Source organism: Phocoena phocoena, chromosome 10, assembly GCF_963924675.1.
Source record: "Phocoena phocoena chromosome 10, mPhoPho1.1, whole genome shotgun sequence".
Taxonomy (NCBI): domain Eukaryota; kingdom Metazoa; phylum Chordata; class Mammalia; order Artiodactyla; family Phocoenidae; genus Phocoena; species Phocoena phocoena.
Genome location: NC_089228.1, coordinates 65,370,675 through 65,390,628, shown reverse-complemented (window position 1 = coordinate 65,390,628; position 19,954 = coordinate 65,370,675). Strand labels below are relative to the sequence as shown.

The window sequence follows — 19,954 nt, the reverse complement described above, 5'->3', positions numbered from 1 at the left end:
CTCCCGTAGTGGGCCACTATGACCTTCTGAGCTGAATCTTACAGTTTGAACTAAAGTAGCATGAGGCTGGCCCAGGTGATGTCTCACAGAGTAACTGGAGAAGCAGCCTGGGGCTCCCTTCCCCAAGTCTAGGAGTTTGTATTATTTTTATTCTTTTACTTACTTTCTTTCAGCTTTGTTGAGGTATAATTGACATGTAATAAAATACATATACAGACATACTTCAGAGATATTGCAGGTTCAGTTCTAGACCACTGCAATAAAGTGAATATTGCAATAAAATGAGTCACACGAATTTTTTGGTTTTGCAGTGTATATGAAAGTTATGATATGCTATTAAGTGTACAATAGCATTGTGTCTATAAAACAATGTACATATCTTAATTTAAAAATGCTTGGGCCTTCCTTCGTGGAGCAGTGTTTAAGAATCCTCCTGCCAATGCAGGGCACACAGGTTTGAGCCCTGGTCCGGGAAGATCTCACATGCCGCGGAGCAACTAAGCCCGTGTACCACAACTACTGAGCCTGTGCTCTAGAGCCCGTGAGCCACAACTACCGAGCCCGTGTGCCACAACTCCTGAAGCCCGCATGCCTACAGCCCGTGCTTCATGACAAGAGAAGCCACTGCAATGAGAAGCCTGTGCACCACAACGCAGAGTAGCCCCTGCTCGCTGCAACTAGAGAAAGCCCATGCGCAGCAACGAAGACCCAACGCAGCCAAAAAAAATTTTTTTTTAATTTAAAAAATTTAGAAAAGCTTTATTGCTAAGAAATGCTAACCATCATCTGAGCCTTTAGTGAGTCATAGTAGTAACATCAAAGATCACTGATCACAGAGCACCATAATAAATAATATTAAGAAAGTTTGAAATGTTGCAAGAATTGACAAAATGTGACAAAGACATGAAGCGAGCAAATGCTGTTTGGAAAAATGGCACTGATAGATTTGCTTGACGCAGGTTTGCCACAAACCTTCAATTTGTAAAAAAACGCAGTATCTGTGAAACGCTGTAAAACGAGATATGCCTGTATTTAGAGTGTACAGTCTGATAAATTTTGACATTTATAAGCCAATGAAATCAAGACAATGATTGGTAATCCCTCACCCCACCCCCAGGCTTTCTGCCTGATCTGCTTTCTGTCAGTATAGGTTAGTTTGTGTTTTCTAGAGTTTTATAAAAATGTAATTATACAGTATGCACCCTTTTATAGACTGGCTTCTTAGCAACATCGTTTTAAGATTCATCAGAGTCATTGCGTGTATCGAGTTCCTTTTTATTGCTAAGTAGTATTCCATTGTATGGATATAGCACAATTTTTAATCCATTTACCTGTTAGTGAGCATTTGGGTTGCTTCCTGTTTTGGGCTATTGTGACTAATGCTACTATGAACATTCACGTTCATTTGTGTGGACATGTATTTTCACTTCTCTTGGGTATATACTTAGGAATGGAGTTCCTAAGTATATATTACTATATGGGTCATATAGTAATTCTGTAACATTTTGAGGAATGACCAGACTTTTCCAAAGTGGAAAGTTTTCTAAAGTGATCTTCCTTGCGGCATGTAGACGCTTAGTTGCGGCATGCAGATGTCTCATTTGTGGCATGTGGACTTCTCAGTTACAGCATCCATGTGAGATCTAGTTCCCTGACCAGGTATCGAACCTGGGCCTCCTGCATCGGGAGTACAGAGTCTTACATTTTACATTTTCTGCCAATAGCATGAGTTTCAATTGCTTTCATCTTCATGGGTACTTGGTCTGTTAAGTCTTACTATTTTAGCCAGTCTAATAGGTGTGAGAGTTGGGATTTTATCCTGTAGATTGATAGTAAGGCAATTAACAATATAAAGGTGAGGACTGATGTAGCCAGGAGTGCTGGATGCTTGGCAAACACTTGAATCCCCACTGCAGGAAATTGTAGACTGAATCTGGGTCTGTGCAGTGACCACACTGGGGCACTGAGTGGTCATGGGTAAACCACTCAGTCAATAGTGACCACAATACACATTCAGCCTGCTAATGGGAATGGGGAGGGGGGGAAGTCCATCATTTGATTGCTCAGTTTTAGAAAGGGAAACTAGGACAGAATGAGGGCATTAAGGGGAGAGAAATGAAAGGAATTGTTTAAAAAGTTACAGCCCATAGAAAGCCTGGAGCCCATTTCTATTAAAAGTGCTTTATTGGAAGCCCGTGATAAATGCATGGCACAAATCCAAAAGAACAGCCACTTGAAAAATAAGCCCTGCATGGTTTACTGACATATCAAAGAGGCCATTGTGAGGAGAAAGGCATCTTTAAAAATAAATATTAAATGGGAGAGGATACCCAAGCTGAGGGAATAAAGAGACCTCAAAATGGGGCAAAACTTGTAAAAGCCACAAATCAAATGACATTAAAAAATTCTGAAGAGTACCAGCAAGAAATGTCAAAGTAAATTGTTCTAGTTTATTTAAGTGCATGAGAAGCAGGAGGTCAGTTTGAGAATATAGGGTCATCAGATCATTAATGTGCAAAGAGTGTACGAGAGAGGGGAGGGAGGGATGAACAGTCAAATGACTCTGACATCTTGGCCTCCATCGCAGAGATTTCCCCTTCTGTTAAAAAAATATATATATTATGGAAAATTTCAAGCATATATAAGGTAAACATAAGAGTGTAATAAACCACCATATATCCACCACCGGGCTTCAACAGTCATCAACATTCTGCCACTCTTGTTACATCAATCCCTATACCCACTGCCCTCTTACCCCTAACTTGATTGTTTTTTTGTTTTTTTTTGTTTTTTGCGGTACGCGGGCCTGTCACCGTTGTGGCCTCTCCCGTCGTGGAGCACAGGCCCCGGACGCGCAGACTCAGCGGCCATGGCTCACGGGCCCAGCCGCTCCGCGGCATGTGGGATCTTCCCGGACTGGGACACGAACCCGTGTCCCCTATATCGGCAGGCGGACTCTCAACCACTGCGCCACCAGCAAAGCCCAGTTCTCAGTTTTGATAAACATATAGGCGTGTAACCACTGCCACAGCAAAGCTATGGAACTTTTCCATCACCCGAAAAAAGGTCCCCTATATTGCCCCTGTGTGGTCAGTACTCTGACAATCAGTGTTCTTAGTCTCCATAATTTTGCCTTTTCCAGAATATCAGAAAACTGGAACCATACAATATGTCCTTTTTCCCCCCCATTTCTTTACTTATTTATTTTGGCTGTGCCGGGTCTTAGTTGCGACAGGCAATATCTTCCTGCGGCATGCGGGCTCTTAGTTGTGGCATGCGAACTCTTAGTTGCAGCATGCATGCGGGATCTAGTTCCCTGACCAGGGATCGAACCCAGGCCTCCTGCACTGGGAGTGTGGAGTCTTACCCACTGGACCACCAGGGAAGTTCCAGTATGTCCTCTTTTGTGTCTGACTTCTTTCGCTCAGCATATGGTTTTTTGTTTTTAATTAATTAATTAATTAATTAATTATTATTGTTTAGCTGCGTTGGGTCTTCATTGCTGTGCACAGACTTTCTCTAGTTGCAGCGTTGTGGGGGCTCTTCGTTGTAGTGCATGCTTCTCACTGCAGAGGCTTCTCTTGTTGCGGAGCACGGGCTCTAGTTGCACAAGCTTCAGTAGTTGTAGCTAGTGGGTTCTAAGCACAGGCTCAGTAGTTGTGGCTCATGGACTTAGTTACTCCGCGGCATGTGGGATCTTCCTGGACCAGGGCTCGAACCCGTGTCGCCTGCATTGGCAGGCGGATTCTTAACCACTGCACCACCAGGGAAGTCCCAGCACATGGTTTTGAGATTCATCCATGATGCTGCCTGACTAAGTAGTTTATTCCTTTCTGTTGCTGAGTAGTATTCCACTATGTGGATGTACTACAGTTTGTCTACCCACCTCATTACAAATAACTCAATTTCATTTCTTTTTATGGCTGAGTAATATTCCATTGTATATATGTGGCACATCTTCTTTATCCATTCATCTGTCGATGGACACTTAGGTTGCTTCCATGTCCTGGCTATTGTAAATAGTGCTTCAGTGAACATTGTGGTACATGACTCTTTTTGAATTATGGTTTTCTCAGGGTATATGCCCAGTAGTGGGATTGCTGGGTTGTATGGTAGTTCTATTTTTAGTTTTTTAAGGAACCTCCATACTGTTCTCCATAGTGGCTGTATCAATTTACATTCCCACCAGCAGTGCAAGAGGGTTCCCGTATCTCCACACCCTCTTCAGCATTTATTGTTTGTAGATTTTTTGATGATGGCCATTGTGACCGTTGTGAAATGATACCTCATTGTAGTTTTGATTTGCATTTCTCTAATGATTAGTGACGTTGAGCATCCTTTCATGTGTTTGTTGCCAATCTGTATATCTTCTTTGGAGAAATATCTATTTAGGTCTTCTGCCCATTTTTGGATTGGGTTGTTTGTTCTTTTGATATTGAGCTGCATGAGCTGCTTGTATATTTTGGAGATTAATCCTTTGTCGGTTGCTTCATTTTCAAATATTTTCTCCCATTCTGAGGGTTGTCTTTTCGCCTTGCTTATGGTTTCCTTTGCTGTGCAAAAGCTTTTAAGTTTCATTAGGTCCCATTTGTTTATTTTTGTTTTTATTTCCATTACTCTAGGAGGTGGATCAAAAAGGATCTTGCTGTCAAAGAGTGTTCTGCCTATGTTTTCCTCTAAGAGTTTTATAGTGTCTGGCCTTACATTTAGGTCTTTAATCCATTTTGAGTTTATTTTTGTGTATGGTGTTAGGGAGTGTTCTAATTTCATTCTTTTACATGTAGCTGTCCAGTTTTCCCAGCACCACTTATTGAAGGGGCTGTCTTTTCTCCATTGTATATCCTTGCCTCCTTTGTCATAGATTAGTTGACCATATGTGCATGGGTTTATCTCTGGGCTTTCTATCCTGTTCCATTGATCTATATTTCTGTTTTTGTGCCAGTACCATACTGTCTTGATTACTGTAGCTTTGTAGTATAGTCTGAAGTCAGGGAGCCTGATTCCTCCAGCTGCATTTTTTTTTCTCAAGATTGCTTTGGCTATTTGGGGTCTTTTGTGTTTCCATACAAATTGTGAAATTTTTTGTTCTAGTTCTGTGAAAAATGCCATTGGTAGTTTGATAGGGATTGCATTGAATCTGTAGATTGTTTTGGGTAGTATAGTCATTTTCACAATGTTGATTCTTCCAATCCAAGAACATAGTATATCTCTCCATCTGTTTGTATCGTCTTTCATTTCTTTTATCAGTGTCTTATAGTTTTCTGCATACAGGTCTTTTGTCTCCTTAGGTAGGTTTATTCCTAGGTATTTTATTCTTTTTGTTGCAGTGGTAAATGGGAGTGTTTCTTTAATTTCTCTTTCAGATTTTTCATCATTACTGTATAGGAATGCAAAAGATTTCTGTGCATTAATTTTGTATCCTGCTACTTTACCAAATTCATTGATTAGCTCTAGTAGTTTTCTGGTAGCATCTTTAGGTTTCTCTATGTATAGTATCATGTCATCTGCAAACAATGACAGTTTTACTTCTTTCCCGATTTGGATTCCTTTTATTTCTTTTTCTTCTCTGATTCCTGTGGCTAAAACTTCCAAAACTATGTTGAATAATAATGGTGAGAGTGGGCAACCTTGTCTTGTTCCTGATCTTAGTGGAAATGGTCTCAGTTTTTCACCATTGAGAACAATGTTGGCTGTGGGTTTGTCATATATGGCCTTTATTATGTTGAGGTTAGTTCCCTCTCTGCCTACTTTCTGGAGGGTTTTTATCATAAATGGGTGTTGGAGTTTGTCAAAAGCTTTTTCTGCATCTATTGAGATGATCATATGGTTTTTATCCTTCAGGTTGTTAATATGGTGTATCACATTGATTGATTTGCGTATATTGAAGAGTCTGATTTTCTTTATACAGGCATTCGGGGTCCAACTGACCTTGTAATATACAAATCCTAACTCCACCGTTTTGACAAATGGATACAACCATGTAACTCACTTTTCTGAGAAGGAGAAAAGCAGTCCCTGACATCCAGGAACTGGCCTGACCCTCACAGCTACGCCTTGGCATGTTAGAAGTTGGCCTGGCACTCACAGTTAAGGCCCTGTCACTCTCCTGTTGGATATAAACAATGTCATCAAACATCAGCATCAGACAAGGTGACTTTGTGACTCAGAGTTAAAAAACTTTATAATCCTGTCTAAGCACAGACCAAAACAAGTTAACTGTACAAAGCACTAAAATATAAAGCATGCCCCTCTCCCAGATGATATGAGGGACTGCTTCTCTACCAGTTATGTCTTTAGTCATGTTCTCCCTTCTTCTAGGAAAGATTTTTTAAGATACCCAATCATAGAGTTACCCTGCTTCCTGACAGCATCCGATCCAGAACAAAGCCCTGTTTCCTTAAAACCTCCCCCAAATCACCTCAGGCACTTTAAAAATCACCTTTCTGAGATGCTCTATGCTTCTCCATGGTATGTGTTTTCCATCATTGTAAGGAGCAAAAATCCCAACTTGTTCAACTACAGGTATATGCTTGGTTTTGACCTGGAGGGCACTGACACTCTTATCCGGATGCAGAATATTTCACTTTCCCATAAAATTCTCTTATGTCTCTTCCCAGTTAATGCACCCCCTATCACAGATGGAGTTCTGTGTTGTTTGGCTGTTACGAATAAAGCAGCTGTGTACATTTTGTACAGGTCCTTTTGTGGACATGTTTTCATTTTTGCTACGTGTGTTAGTTTCCTATTGCTGCTGTAACAAATTCACACACATTTAGTGGCCTAAAACAACACAAATTTATTATCTTACTGTTCTAGGGGTCAGAAGTCCTAAATGGGTCAGCAGGGCTGTGTTCCTCTTGCTGCTTTGGGGAGAATCTGTTTTCTTGCCTTCTCCAGCTTCTGGAAGCTACCAGCATTCCATGACCCCTTCCAACATCTTTTTTTCTTTTTAAATTTATTTTTGGCTGTGTTGGGTCTTCGTTGCTGCACGCGGGCTTTCTCTAGTTGTGGCAAGCAGGGCCTACTCTTCGTTGTGGTGCACAGGCTTCTTATTGCGGTGGCTTCTCTTGTTGCAGAGCATGGGCTCTAGGCACACGGGCTTCAGTAGTTGCAGCACATGGGCTCAGTAGTTGTGGCACGCAGGCCCTAGAGTGCTCGGGCTTCAGTAGTTGTGGTGCGCAAGCTCAGTAGCTCCACGGCGTTTGGGATCTTCCCTGACCAGGGATCGAACCCGTGTCCCCTGCATTGGCAGGCGGATTGTTAACCACTGTGCCACCAGGGAAGTCCCCTTCCAACATCTTAAAGCCACCATCTTTAAATCTCTCTCCCTCTGACCTCTACTTCTGTCATCACATCTTTTTGTCTGTCTCTGACTCTCCTGTCTCCCTCTTTCCCTTATAAGGACCCATATGATTACATTGGGCCCACCCAGGTAATGCAGATTAATATCCTCATCTCAAGATCCTTAACTTAATCACATCTGCAAAGTCCCCTTTTCTGTGAAAGGTGATGTATTCATAGATTCTAAGGATTACAACGTGGACATGACTTTGGGATTGCTTTGAATATACAGATCAATTTGGGGAGAATTAACTTCTTAACGTGCTCAAGTCTTTCAATCCATTAACATGGTATATCTCGCCATTCATTTAGATATTCTTCAATCTGTCTCAACAGTGTTTTGTAATTTTTAGTGCAAAATCTTTTGTTAAATTTATTCCGGAGTATTCTAATGGTATTTTAAATGGAATTGTTTTTTTTTTTAATTTTATTTTCTAATTGTTTTCTTCTAGGATATTAAAAATCATTGATTTTTAGCCCTTTAAATTAAAATGTAATGAATATACAATAAAAGTGCACAGATTTTAGATATTCAGTTCATTGAGTTTTGACAGTTGCATACTCCTATATAATCACTGCCTAAAACAGGAGATAAAACATTTTTATCCCCCTGGGATGTTTTTTCCTGCCCTTTTCCAGCCAATTCCTTCCCCAGCATTCCTACAACCACTGTCAGATTACTATCACCACAGATTTGTTTGGTCTGTATTTAGATTTTATAGAACTGTATTTCTATAGTATACACTTTTCAAAATGACTAGCTTCTTTCACTTATAATGTTTTTGGAATTTATCCATATTGTTGCACATATCAGTAATTTAATTTATTGTTGAGTAGTATTCCATTGCACAAATATACCATTATTTATCTATTTTCCTTTTGACATTTGGGCAACTTCCAGCTTGGGGTTATTATGAATAAGGCTGTTGTAAACATTCTTTTGTTAAGTTTTTGTGAACATTTGTCTTAACTTCTGTTGGGTAAATGCTTAGGAGTGGAATTGCTGGGTCATAGGCTAGATCTGCCTAACTTAATAAGAATTTTCCAAAAGGTTCTTTGGAGTGGTGTTTCATTGTACAACCAGCACACAACCATTGTATCAGAGTTTCACTTGCTCCACAGCATAGTCAACATTTGCTGTTGTCTTTTTCATTTTATTCATTCTAATGAGTGTGACATTGTATCTCATTGTAGTTTTAATTTATAGTTACCAAATAATGATCTTAGACATTTTTCTATGTGCTTGTTGGGCATTTTTGTCTTATTTTGTGAAGCATCTGTTCAATTATATTTTCCATTTTTTAAAATTGGGGTGTTTTTTGTTTTATTGTTGATTTCTGTAAATATAAAAATACAGCTTGGATAACAGTCATTTGTTTTTTATATATGATGTCTTGTTTATTATTTTCTTAATGATGTCCTTTGACAAGCAGAAGTTTTAAATTTTGATGATGTCTATTTTTGGGGGGGGGGGTTGATGCTAATTTTTAAAAACTATTTATTTATTTATTTATTTACTTTTGGCTGCATCGGGTCTTTGTTGTGGCATGCAGGATCTTCTGTTGCAGCATGTGGTGCAAGGGCTCTGTAGTTGTGGTGTGCAGGCTTAGTTGCCCTGCGGCATGAGGGATCTTACTTCCCTGACCAGGGATTGAACCCTTGCCCCCTGCAGTGGAAGGGCAGAGTCTTAACCACTGGACCACCAGGAAAGTCCCAATTGTTAGGTTTTCTTGAAATGTCTCTACCTCTGATGGTATTCCATTTCTGAAGCAGACAGGAAAAAAATCCTCGTCAGGTGAGAAGGGCTAGAACCACATAGAGGTAAATGTAATGACGTCAAAGTAGGTGGAGGCATGGGCCAAAACTTGTGACTAGCCCCATGGAAGGGATGAGTAAGCATGTTTGATTCCCTAGCTCTATTAAAAAATTCACCCTCAGGCCTAATGTGGAGCTTGAAATATATTTATTAGAGCTTTACCCTACAGGACTTTTAGAAAATTGAACATTTTTAGTAGAATGACATATTTGTTAGGATTAATTTATTTGATTTAAATCTATTAGCACCCATTATCACCTAAGGAAGCGTAGCCACTTCTCAAGAATTATCTCCTTCCCTGCTGTTAAGTATACTGTCTGGGACATATGGACAATGAATGAATGAATGAATTACAGGTCAGGCAACTTTTTTTGTTGTTGTTGCGGTACTTGAGCCTCTCACTGTTGTGGCCTCTCCCGTTGCGGAGCACAGGCTCCGGACGTGCAGGCTCAGTGGCCATGGCTTATGGGCCCAGCCACTCCGCGGCATGTGGGATCTTCCTGGACCAGGGCACGAACCCATGTCCCCTGCATCGGCAGGCGGACTCTCAACCACTGCACCACCAGGGAAGCCCAGGCAACTTTTATTAAAGTTGTGGTAGGTAGCTTCTCATATGGCCCCCAACGATCCTTGCATCCTGCTATTCATGTCTTTGTGTAACCCCCTCCCACATTGAGTCAGGCTGACTTAACGTGATCAGTAGAAAGCTATGGAACCGATAAAGTGTGACTTTCAAGGGTAGGTCATAGAAGGCATTGCAGTTCAGTCTTGGGATATTGTGCTGTTCTTTTTGGGAGGAATCCAGCCACCATGGCATGAGGATGCTCAAGCAGCCCGATGGAGAAGTCCACACAGAAAGGTGGACTTCCAACCAGAATTGGATCCTCCTACTCCAGTCACGCCTTCAGATGACTGCAGCCCCAGCCAACATCTGACTGCAACCTTATGAGAGACACCACACCAGAACCACTCAGCCAAGCCACTCCAGGATTCTTACCCCATAGAAACCATGAGAAATTAGAAATGATTCATGTTTTAAGCTACTACGTTTTGGGGAGCAAAAGGTAACAAATACAAAAGCAAAGATCAGAAACAGAAGGTGCTCCTGGGGGACTTAATGGGATGGACAAGGTAGTCCTGGGAGGCGGGAGGAGTGAGAGGCATGTTAAGGGAGCAGGGTGGAGTAAGGAACCTGTGAAAACCAGTTTTCTGTTTTATTTGCCATTTCATCCAGGATTGGCTCTAAAAAGTTGCTACAGATGATCTCCAAAATGTGTAATCAGGAGAATGCTGTGTGATCTTCATTCAGAAGACTGATTTTACATGTGTCATAGGGGATATTCCTGTAGACAGGTGAGTGTCATTCCATACTGGGCAAGTGATTGAGCTCTCTACTAAAGGTTAGGTTCTAGAAGGGCAACAGCTGTTCTTCCATTAACAATTTTGTTTTTTTTTTGAGATGTGTCTGTGTCAGGTCCTGGGATAACTGCTGAGCAAGATAAGCAATGATAGGTGAGACACAGACCCTGCCTTCAAGAAATCTGAAATATGAGATTGGCAAGAAAACAATGACAACAGTATGTGACAAATAATGTAAAAAAGCAGGACAAACCTAGGCCAGTAGGAAGCATAAAGGCAGTTAGGAGGGCTTTTAACCCGCGTTCTGAAGAATATAAATAAATATAATTTGGTCTCTGGGTGGGAGTAGAGGGACAATGGAATGTGTGAGGGTTTTGGAAGATGAGTCCTCCAGACAGCAAGAAAGCATGTTCAAAAACTTGCAAGGCTGTCTGGAGGTTCAAGAAACCATAGTTAGTTCAAAAAAAAAAAAAAGAAACCACAGGTAGTTCAGAATGACTATAGAGTAAAGTCGGCAGGGGCCAGCTCTTGCAGGGTCTTGTATTTCCTGGTAGAATTTGGATTTTATCTTCTTCAGATCACTGAGGAGCAACTGTAGGTGTTTCTTTTTTTGTTTGGTTGGTTTTTTTTGGCCTTGCCACATGGCTTGAGGGATCTTATTTCCCCGAACAGGGATAGAACCCATGTCCCCTGCAGTGGAAGCGTGGAATCCTAACCACTGGACCACCAAGGAATTCCCCAAAATAGACTTTTTTTTCCTTATTTTATTTGTTTATTTTTTGGCCGCACTGCGCGGCTTGCAAATGTAGGTGTTTAATCAAGGCCATGACTTACTCAGATCTTCATTTGGGAAGGATTCCTCTTGCTGCAGTGGGTGAATGGGGCTGAACAGGGCTGGATGGGAGCCAAGAAGAACACTGTTTAAGCAAGAGGGAGAGTCCTAATGAAGTAATGGCAGAGGGCAAAGAGGGAAGGGGTTGAGGATGTCCAGAAGGCAGAAGCATTGGAGTTTATTATCAATGGGATGGAAGGTAGGAGATATATTGACTCCCAGCTTTCTGGCTTAGGCACCTGAAGAGTTACCTTACTCTTTACTATGGTCATAGTGAAACAGGCAACATTTTACATATTAATTTTTTCTTATAGGACTTTCAGAGAAGAATTTAACTGGAATAATGTTAATAAGTACAATTATTTTATGAATTTAAATCTAGTATTTACCCATTATCTTCCAGGAAAGGGTGCAATTCTTTGGTTAATGTTTCCTTTTTTTTTTTTTTTTTTTTTTTTTTTTGCGGTACGCGGGCCTCTCACTGTTGTGGCCTCTCCGGTTGTGGAGCACAGGCTCCGGATGCGCAGGCTCAGGGGCCATGGCTCACGGACCCAGCCGCTCCGCGGCATGTGGGATCTTCCCGGACCGGGGCACGAACTCATGTCTCCTGCATCGGCAGGAGGACTCTCAACCACTGCGCCACCAGGGAAGCCCCTTTTTTTTTTTTTTTTAAATTAATTTATTTTATTTTTGGCTGCACTGGGTCTTCGTTGCGGTGCGCGAGCTTCTCATTGCAATGGCTTCTCTTGTTGCGGAGGACGGACTCTAGGTGCACAGGCTCCAGTAGTTGTGGCGTGAGGGCTCAGTAGTTGTGGCACACAGGCTTAGTTGCTCCACGGCATGTGGAACCTTCCTGGACCAGGGCTCAAACCTGTGTCCCCTGCATTGGCAGGAGGATTCTTAACCACTGCGCCACCAGGGAAGTCCTGGTTAACGTTTCCTGAATGAAGAAAAATTAATTATTACTATTAAGGATCTGGGAGCAATCTAGTGAGTTCTTGCAACTAAAGAGGCCCACAAAAGGTGGAGAAGGAATTAGAAACCAACAGAAAACCTCCATCCATCTAGTCAATCAACATTTACTGAGCTCTTATTTTGGACAAAGCCCTGTGCTAGGAGGTGGAGATATCCAGGTAAATGAGACACAGTGCCTGCCTTCAAAGATGTGACAATTTAACTTGCTTATTATCTTTACTGTGGTGTGCTGAAACCTGGAATGCCATTTGCAGTTCTGCTCTCTACCTTATGAAAGGGGCAGACGGTACGGTGCAGCTCTGTAGCTACTGGTGTAACTGTACTCATACAAGTTTTCTGGGAAGGCTTTGACGAAAAGCAGCAAGAGCCGCCAGTGTGTTCCTACCCCCCTTATCCGCCTCTGGGAAATTATCTTGAGGAACTATCTGAGTCAGAGACAAGAATTTATGTGCAGGGATGTTTGTTGCTGTTCTAATGAAACAGGAGGGAAATGGTAAAATTGATGGTTCATCCCTATGGGTGAACTATGGACTATTGGGTAGTAATTAGAAATGGTATTTAAAAAAAAACCCTTAATGACATGGAAAAGACCAGAAAAAAAGCAGGATACAAATCTCTACAGAATGTGCTCAAAGATATCCATAATTTAGGGTTTTTTTTTAAGTCAAGTGTCATTCCCCTCACATCCCCCCCCATAAGTTATTTTTTTTTAAATTAAAAAAATACTATGGGGACTTCCCTGGTGGTGCAGTGGTTAAGAATCCGCCTGCCAATTCAGGGGACATGGGTTTGATCCCTGGTCCGGGAAGATCCCACATGCCATGGAGCAACTAAGCCTGTGCACCACAACTACTGAGCCTGCGCTTTAGATCCCGTGAGCCACAACTACTGAAGCCTGCCCGCCTAGACCCCGTGCTCTGCAACAAGAGAAGCCACCGCAATGAGAAGCCTGCACACTGCAACGAAGAGTAGCCCCTGCTTGCCTCAACGAGAGAAAGCCCACACGCAGTAACAGAAACCCAGTGCAGCCAAAAATAAATAAAATCAAATACTATGTTTTTTTCAAATTTTTGACAGTGGGCATGTTACAGTATTTCTACAATCAGAACTTTGGGCTTTATCTTTTTTTAAAATTAGAGACATATGGCAGAGGAGAAGGCTAGAAAGACAAGCAAAATGACCAAGATTTTTGGAATTCTGTCGCATGAAGATTGACTAAAACTAACTGAAATTCCATATCTTATGTGTCAAGGGCTTAGTGAAATGTCAATAACATTACAGGCATACCTTGAAGATATTGCTGGTTCAGTTCCAGACCATGCAATAAAGCAAATATTGCAATAAAGCAGGTCACAGGAATTTTTGGTTTCCTATGGCATGTGTTTATACTATACTGTAATCTATTAAGTGTGTGATAGCATTATGTCTAAAAAAAATGTATATATCAATTTTAAAATACTTCATTACTAAAAAATGCTAACCATCTTCTGAGCCTTCAGCAAGTTGTGGTAGTAACTTCAAAGATCACTGCTCATAGGATAATGAAAAAGTTTGAAATATTTCAAGAATTACCAAAATGTGACACAGAGACAAGAAGTGAGCAAATACTGTTGGAAAAATTGCAATTGGATAAAAGTTGCTTAGTGCAGGGTTGCCACAGACCTTCAATTTGTAAAAAACAAAGCAAAGCACAATAAATTGAGGTATGCCTTTAGTTACAATGTATAGAGTGAGTACTATGTGCCAGGTGCAAAATGAGTTTATTATCTCTATTTTACAGGGGTAAATAAATTATGTAAATGGGATTCCAACCTAGGTTTGTTTGGTTTCAAATCCTGATCTTTTCTGACTATGCTAAATATAAGCAAATTCAAAAAAGGGTAATAAGCAATCCACAGACAAATCCTGCACATGATTTTCAGCATGTCCAGGGCATCGGCATGGTACTAGGTTTGGTCTGGGCTGCTGAGAACTTTCACAAGTCATACTCCCTTTTCCTTGCTGGAGGGCATCTGGCTCTATGTATATCCTTCCCTGGAGAATCTGTTTGACACCACAATATATCCTCCTCCTTTACTGCCCAAAATGATGATGCCTTATGATTTGCATTGTGTGTACACATACACACACGTACAAACACACATACTCTCTCACTCTTTTCTGGCCCTTCTGTATACCTAAAGAGGAAGCATTTGCTTTTTTGCACCAATAAAGGAATGCAGGATAAACATCTGTTATTTCAATGTACTACATGCCCCAGCCCATAAGACGTCCAGAGCTTCTGGATGTCAATGCACACCCCCCCCCCCCACCGCCCCGTTTCCCTTCAGTGCTTAATCCAGGCATCTCAGGTTGCGCTCTCCGTTGCGTTTAACTGCATCCCACCTTTACCTCTAGACCTTCCCCCTCACCCGCTCCCAAATGGATGGGCAAAGCCAAGGCCCGGGCGCCGTGACCCTGGGCAAATCCTCGCTTCCCCCTCCTCAGCGGAGCTGGACGGCCCTGCACCCGCATCCCTTCTCCCCCGGCTGTCTTCAAGCGCGCCTCACCGTCCCCACCTCTACGCTATTGGCGTAAAAGCCACCTCCAGTCGCGCGGCCCTCTCATTCCATACGCTCGTTTACGCTGCGCGGAATGGGAGGGCGCGATTCCCGAACGCGGCCTGCGCTGCGAGCGCGCGGCCGTCCGGCAGGCCGGCGCGACTTTACGCCCCTGACGCAGCGCGCCCAAGATGGCGACGCAGTCGTCGTCCGGGGTGGCGGCGGCAGAGGGGGCGGCGGCCGTGGCGGCAGCGGCGACGGCAGCCGTGACAGCGGCGACGGCGCGGGGCCTGGGCTGGGGGAAATGAGACGGCCGCGGCGGGCCAGCGGCGGAGCCGTGTAGCTGAGAAGCGGCACCCCTTCCCTGCTTCCCTTGGCCGAGCCGGGGGCGCGCGCGCGCGCGGCCGTCTGGAGCGGACTCCCCACCCTCGACTCCAGCGACCCGCACCTCACCCCCACCCGGGCCCGGAGGATGATGAAGCTCAAGTCGAACCAGACCCGCACCTATGACGGCGACGGCTACAAGAAGCGGGCCGCGTGCCTATGTTTCCGTAGCGAGAGTGAGGAGGAGGTGAGGCGCCGGGCCGGGCGGGCCTGGGGTCCCCGGGGTCGGTGGCCGCCTCGGGCCGAGGCGCGGGGGGCGCGGCCGCTGGAGAGGGTTTGCCCGGGCCCCGGGTTGGGCCGCTCCTCTCGGCCCCAATGAAGTTCCGATGGAATTTCCTGAGGCGAGGAAGAGGAGGAAGGAAAGAGGACGGTGGGCGGAGGGGAAGTGGGTCTGATCGTGGCCATGCGGCACGGGCCGGGCGGGCGGGCGGCTGGGGCACTTTGGAGCGGGCCGCCTGTCACTGCGGAGAGTGGCGGCGGGTAGAAGGCAGTGGGTGGGAAGAGCGTGTGGCTTTCGGTCCAGGCCTGCGGCTTTGGATCCAGAAAGGGCAGCTCCGCACTTGTCAGCCCAGCACATGTGTGTAGAGGCCTCCGTGCACGAGGCGCGGGCCGGCCCTTTGTGACAGAGAAAGAGTCCACTTCATTGGCAGGTTGGGGGTTTGCCGAGGGATTATGTGCGTCTGTGAGGCGGAGTGGGGGTGTCTTAGGAAGATTTAGGGCGTTGTGCAAAAGCCAAAGCCAGTTGTTTATTTTACACTGCTCTGGGTTGCCCTTAGGGTGTAGCCTGAGAAGAAAGGACATTTGATTAGATAATCTTTGTGTGTTGAAAAATTTTCATTTTAATTGGGAAGGCCAAAAGCGGTATTTAAGATCTTTGCCCTGACATTCCTCCACTGCCCTATAGGAAGGCCTTTAGGATTAAATTTGCTTGCAGAATAGAAATGCTTAAAATCAGTTTCTTTTTGCATAGGGTACTTAAAAAAATCTCAGCTCCTCACAGCCGTTTCTGTGGTGATAAAGGGAATTCAGAGAAGGCAAATGTTTTGTAAATCCTCACAGAATAGCTGCTTCGGAAATTCATAAGATGCCTGTGGGAACGCGTTTCTCTCGTCTGTATGGTGGTAAAATGGCAGTTAAACTGAAAACAATAAAGGACAGTGAAATTCAATATGCTGTATTCCGGCATTCAGCAGTGGGCTATCGTGGCAGGGCTGCAAGTACAGTACGTCGTGTTGAAATGGGGAGAAAAGAACTTGACCCGTTAGTTATGAAAAGAAGTTGTGATGAAAGACACAGATGGGTTGCCAGAAGTTGCTGTCCAAAGATGTTTAGGAGGAAGTGGGAATTTATTGCCTGAAAAAAAAAAGTTAAAAGCACTGTAATTGTGCTGTTGAGAGATTTTGTGTGTTCCCTTTCAGCAAAACAGTAGGAAACTGCATTTGGAAATGTATACTTGTGTCCTAGAATACATTGTAAAAGTCCTCAAAACAGATGCGTTGTAATAGCCTGTTAAGCAGGGCCTTGCTGTAAATTATGTACTTGTTTTGGAATATATGCTTGAGTTACGTAGAATTATTGGCGATGTTTACTGCTCCAGAGGCTTTGTTCTCTTCATTGTCATATATTATGGGAAATCAGATGAGATGACAGGCTGTTAACTAGAGGGAAAACGAATTAGCATAATAACATGTCTTACTATAACACTATGGTTAAATCTGTGAGCACCCCAATTATAAGTAGAAGGGTGTATAATTTACTTGTATGAATGATGCAAGACTTTGTTAAAAAAATCATACTAGAAATTGAGAACACGTGAGTATTTTGGGTAAGTTGGAAACCCTTTATATATCATAAGCAAAGTAATGAAGACTTGATTTTCCATTTTCTGTTAAAGTTTTATGTACTGGTACAAGCAGCATCATTGTTAAAACACTTGACTGATCATGGAGTTTGCTGAATTTCTTTTTGAACATTGGTTAATGAGCAGAAGATTGATGCAGATCTTTCATTCAGATTCAGTAGATGTTACAGCTAAAGCCTAGGAAGAATGAGAAAATAATGAAATGGAACCTATTTTAGATTTGTTCAGTTAAGCAAATATGTATTAAGAGCCTATTGTATAGGCTCTTTTGTGTGTTCCTATACAGAATGCTGTATAGGTGCAGCATTCTGTAATGTGGGATTTAAAGATTTACATCCCTCCCTGCCCCCAAAAGTTGAGTAGTTATCGATTGGAACCCTTAATTGGGAGGGATTTTGTACCACAAAATAATCTCTAGGGTGCCATTCAACTCTCAGATTATATAATTGTGTTGGAAGGGAAGTAATTTGTTAGTTCCCGGAGAACTTTTATGTTCTCAATAGTAGTGCTAGAAACTGGAAGTATTAGCTGCCACACATTGTGGGAATGTGAAATTCAAACTCAATAGGACATTCAACCCAATTTTATTTTTTAATGAGCACTAATGGCTTTAATCAAGATAGAATAGGTTACAGAATACTATTAGCATTAATACAACACTAATGTAAGTATGAATAGGACCCTGATTTATAAATTTAGTTAACCAATGTCAGGAAACGTACTTACAATGTAAAGAAAAAGAGATGGAAAGTATTAGCAGATAACAGAGCATGAGTCAAACCTTCTAACATTCCATTTTTCCAGCCCCAGAAAATTTTATTTATAGGCCAGCAGTAATAGCAGCTATAATACTGATCTAGGTTAGGGTGTGTGAACATATCCAGCAAGTTTACTGAGCAAGTTTATTGGGCACTCACCAAGTGTCAGGTTCTGTGATACAGTTAAAAGGAGACAGACAGTGAGGGAGCTTAGAGGCTAGTGGGACAGACTAAACAACATGATGAAAATGAGTTCCCTTTCCTTCAAACCTCTGGCTGCTTTTCCTGTTGATAAGAAAGCATCAACTACAGGAAAATCCTCCTCCTTAGACGTTTTACTAATTATGGTGACACATTTTGATAAATTAATATCTTTAGGTTGGGGCAATCCTGATAACTAACATTTCTTTTTTTTGTTGTTAAATAAGTTTATTTATTTATTTATTTATGGCTGTGTTGGGTCTTTGTTGCACAGGCTTTCTCTAGTTGTGGCGAGTGGGGGCTACTCTTCGTTGTGGTACATGGGCTTCTCATTGCGGTGGCTTCTCTTGTTGCGGAGCACGGGCTCTAGGCACACATGCTTCAGTAGTTGTGGCTCGCGGGCTCTAGAGCGCAGGCTCAGTAGTTGTGGTGCACGGGCTTTGTTGCTCCGCAGCATGTGGGATCTTCCCGGGCCAGGGCTCGAACCCGTGTCCCCTGCATTGGCAGATGGGTTCTTAACCACTACGCCACCAGGGAAGTCCAACTAACATTTCTTACAGTGCTTTGAACCTGATGTACTGTGGACAGTCTCTTGCCCAGCCTGTTTTAACCACTTGGTGCCCTGAACACTTGCTTTTACTCTGTAAACTGCTGGGCCTGACAGGCCCCGGAGCATGTGGCCTCCCAGCCAATCAATCATGTGTTTACAAAGACTCAGTTATATTTATCCCTATATCTGTTTATGTTCGTTGTACTTGTTATTGTAGTTATGCAGTGTAATTAAATATGTCAGCTGGTGAAATTTGAGTTCAAAAAGAATGGTTTTGTGAGAAGTGTTTCAAATGCTTTGGAATGGTTTTGTGAAAAGTATTTCAAATGTTTTGGAATAATTTCAAGTCATTAAAAATATTGCTGCTCAATTAATATGGATTAGTATACTGAAAAAGATGGAGAGGGAAGGAGTCTTAAAAGTCTAGAAGGACTCTGCACATAGATAACTTCATGAATGTTTTCAGGTTTTTCTTTTTTTTAAAATATTTATTTATTTATTTGGTTGCGTCGGGTCTTAGTTGCGGCACGTGGGCTCCTTAGTTGTGACACATGAATTCTTAGTCGTGGCGTGCATGTGGGATATAGTTCCTGGACCAAGGATTGAACCTGGGCCCCCTGCATTGGGAGCGCGGAGTCTTAACCACTGTACCACGAGGGAAGTCCCAGGTTTTTTTTTTTCTTCATAGAAACTAAGTTGGGTGATACGACATTTATCTTTGTCATGTTATTCACCTTGGGCCTTCTTAAAGCACTTCCAGTGAAATTTTCCCTCTTCCTCCATTCCTTTCCTTTGGCGCCTCCATGCTTACAGAAAGTGAGAGATACTAGGGGTGGGATTGCTTGTGCTCTGGGTGCCCTCCCTGGACTGGGGGTAGGGGAGTGTAACACAGGCATTTTCGACAGTTGGAGTATCTAGCAATGTGCAGTACTCTTAGAAAGTCTGGTGGTACTGACTGTACATTGGATGGCATCACAGTGCCTGGGAAAGTTGAAGTTGCTCCTAAGGGGTCTGTGTTTACTGAGGGAGAAAAGTGAATACTGATAGGATCATCTCAGTTAGATTTCCCTGTGCATTACAACTGTTTCTAAAAGGAGAGGACAAGTGTCCTTAAAGGTCTTAGTTTTGCTTGTTGAGCTTTTCCATCAGGAGCCCTGCATCTCTTGGCATGGGGCTCCTGGTTCTCATTTTCTCAGATCCTTGAGCTCACTAGGTTGGATGAGAAGATGATTGACATCGAAGATCCTCAGTGAGTGGAGTCTCTGGTGGCCTGAGTGTCAGTAAAAATGCCCAGAGGAGCAGGTGGAAGGACGTCCCTGCCGAGTATACCTTCCCCC

At 42.9% G+C, this 19,954-nt stretch overlaps 1 protein-coding gene across 1 annotated transcript in view; it reads left to right on the top strand.

The window, feature by feature from the left end:
• Positions 1-15,035: 15,035 nt before the first annotated feature.
• The window catches only part of NUDT3 (nudix hydrolase 3), a 100,112-nt gene continuing 95,193 nt past the window's right edge, over positions 15,036-19,954 (top strand). Inside the window, exon 1 of the mRNA XM_065886436.1 lies at positions 15,036-15,434. Within this exon, the coding sequence (XP_065742508.1) occupies positions 15,336-15,434 (99 nt within the window). The 5' untranslated portion in view covers positions 15,036-15,335. The remainder of the gene's footprint in view (positions 15,435-19,954) is intronic.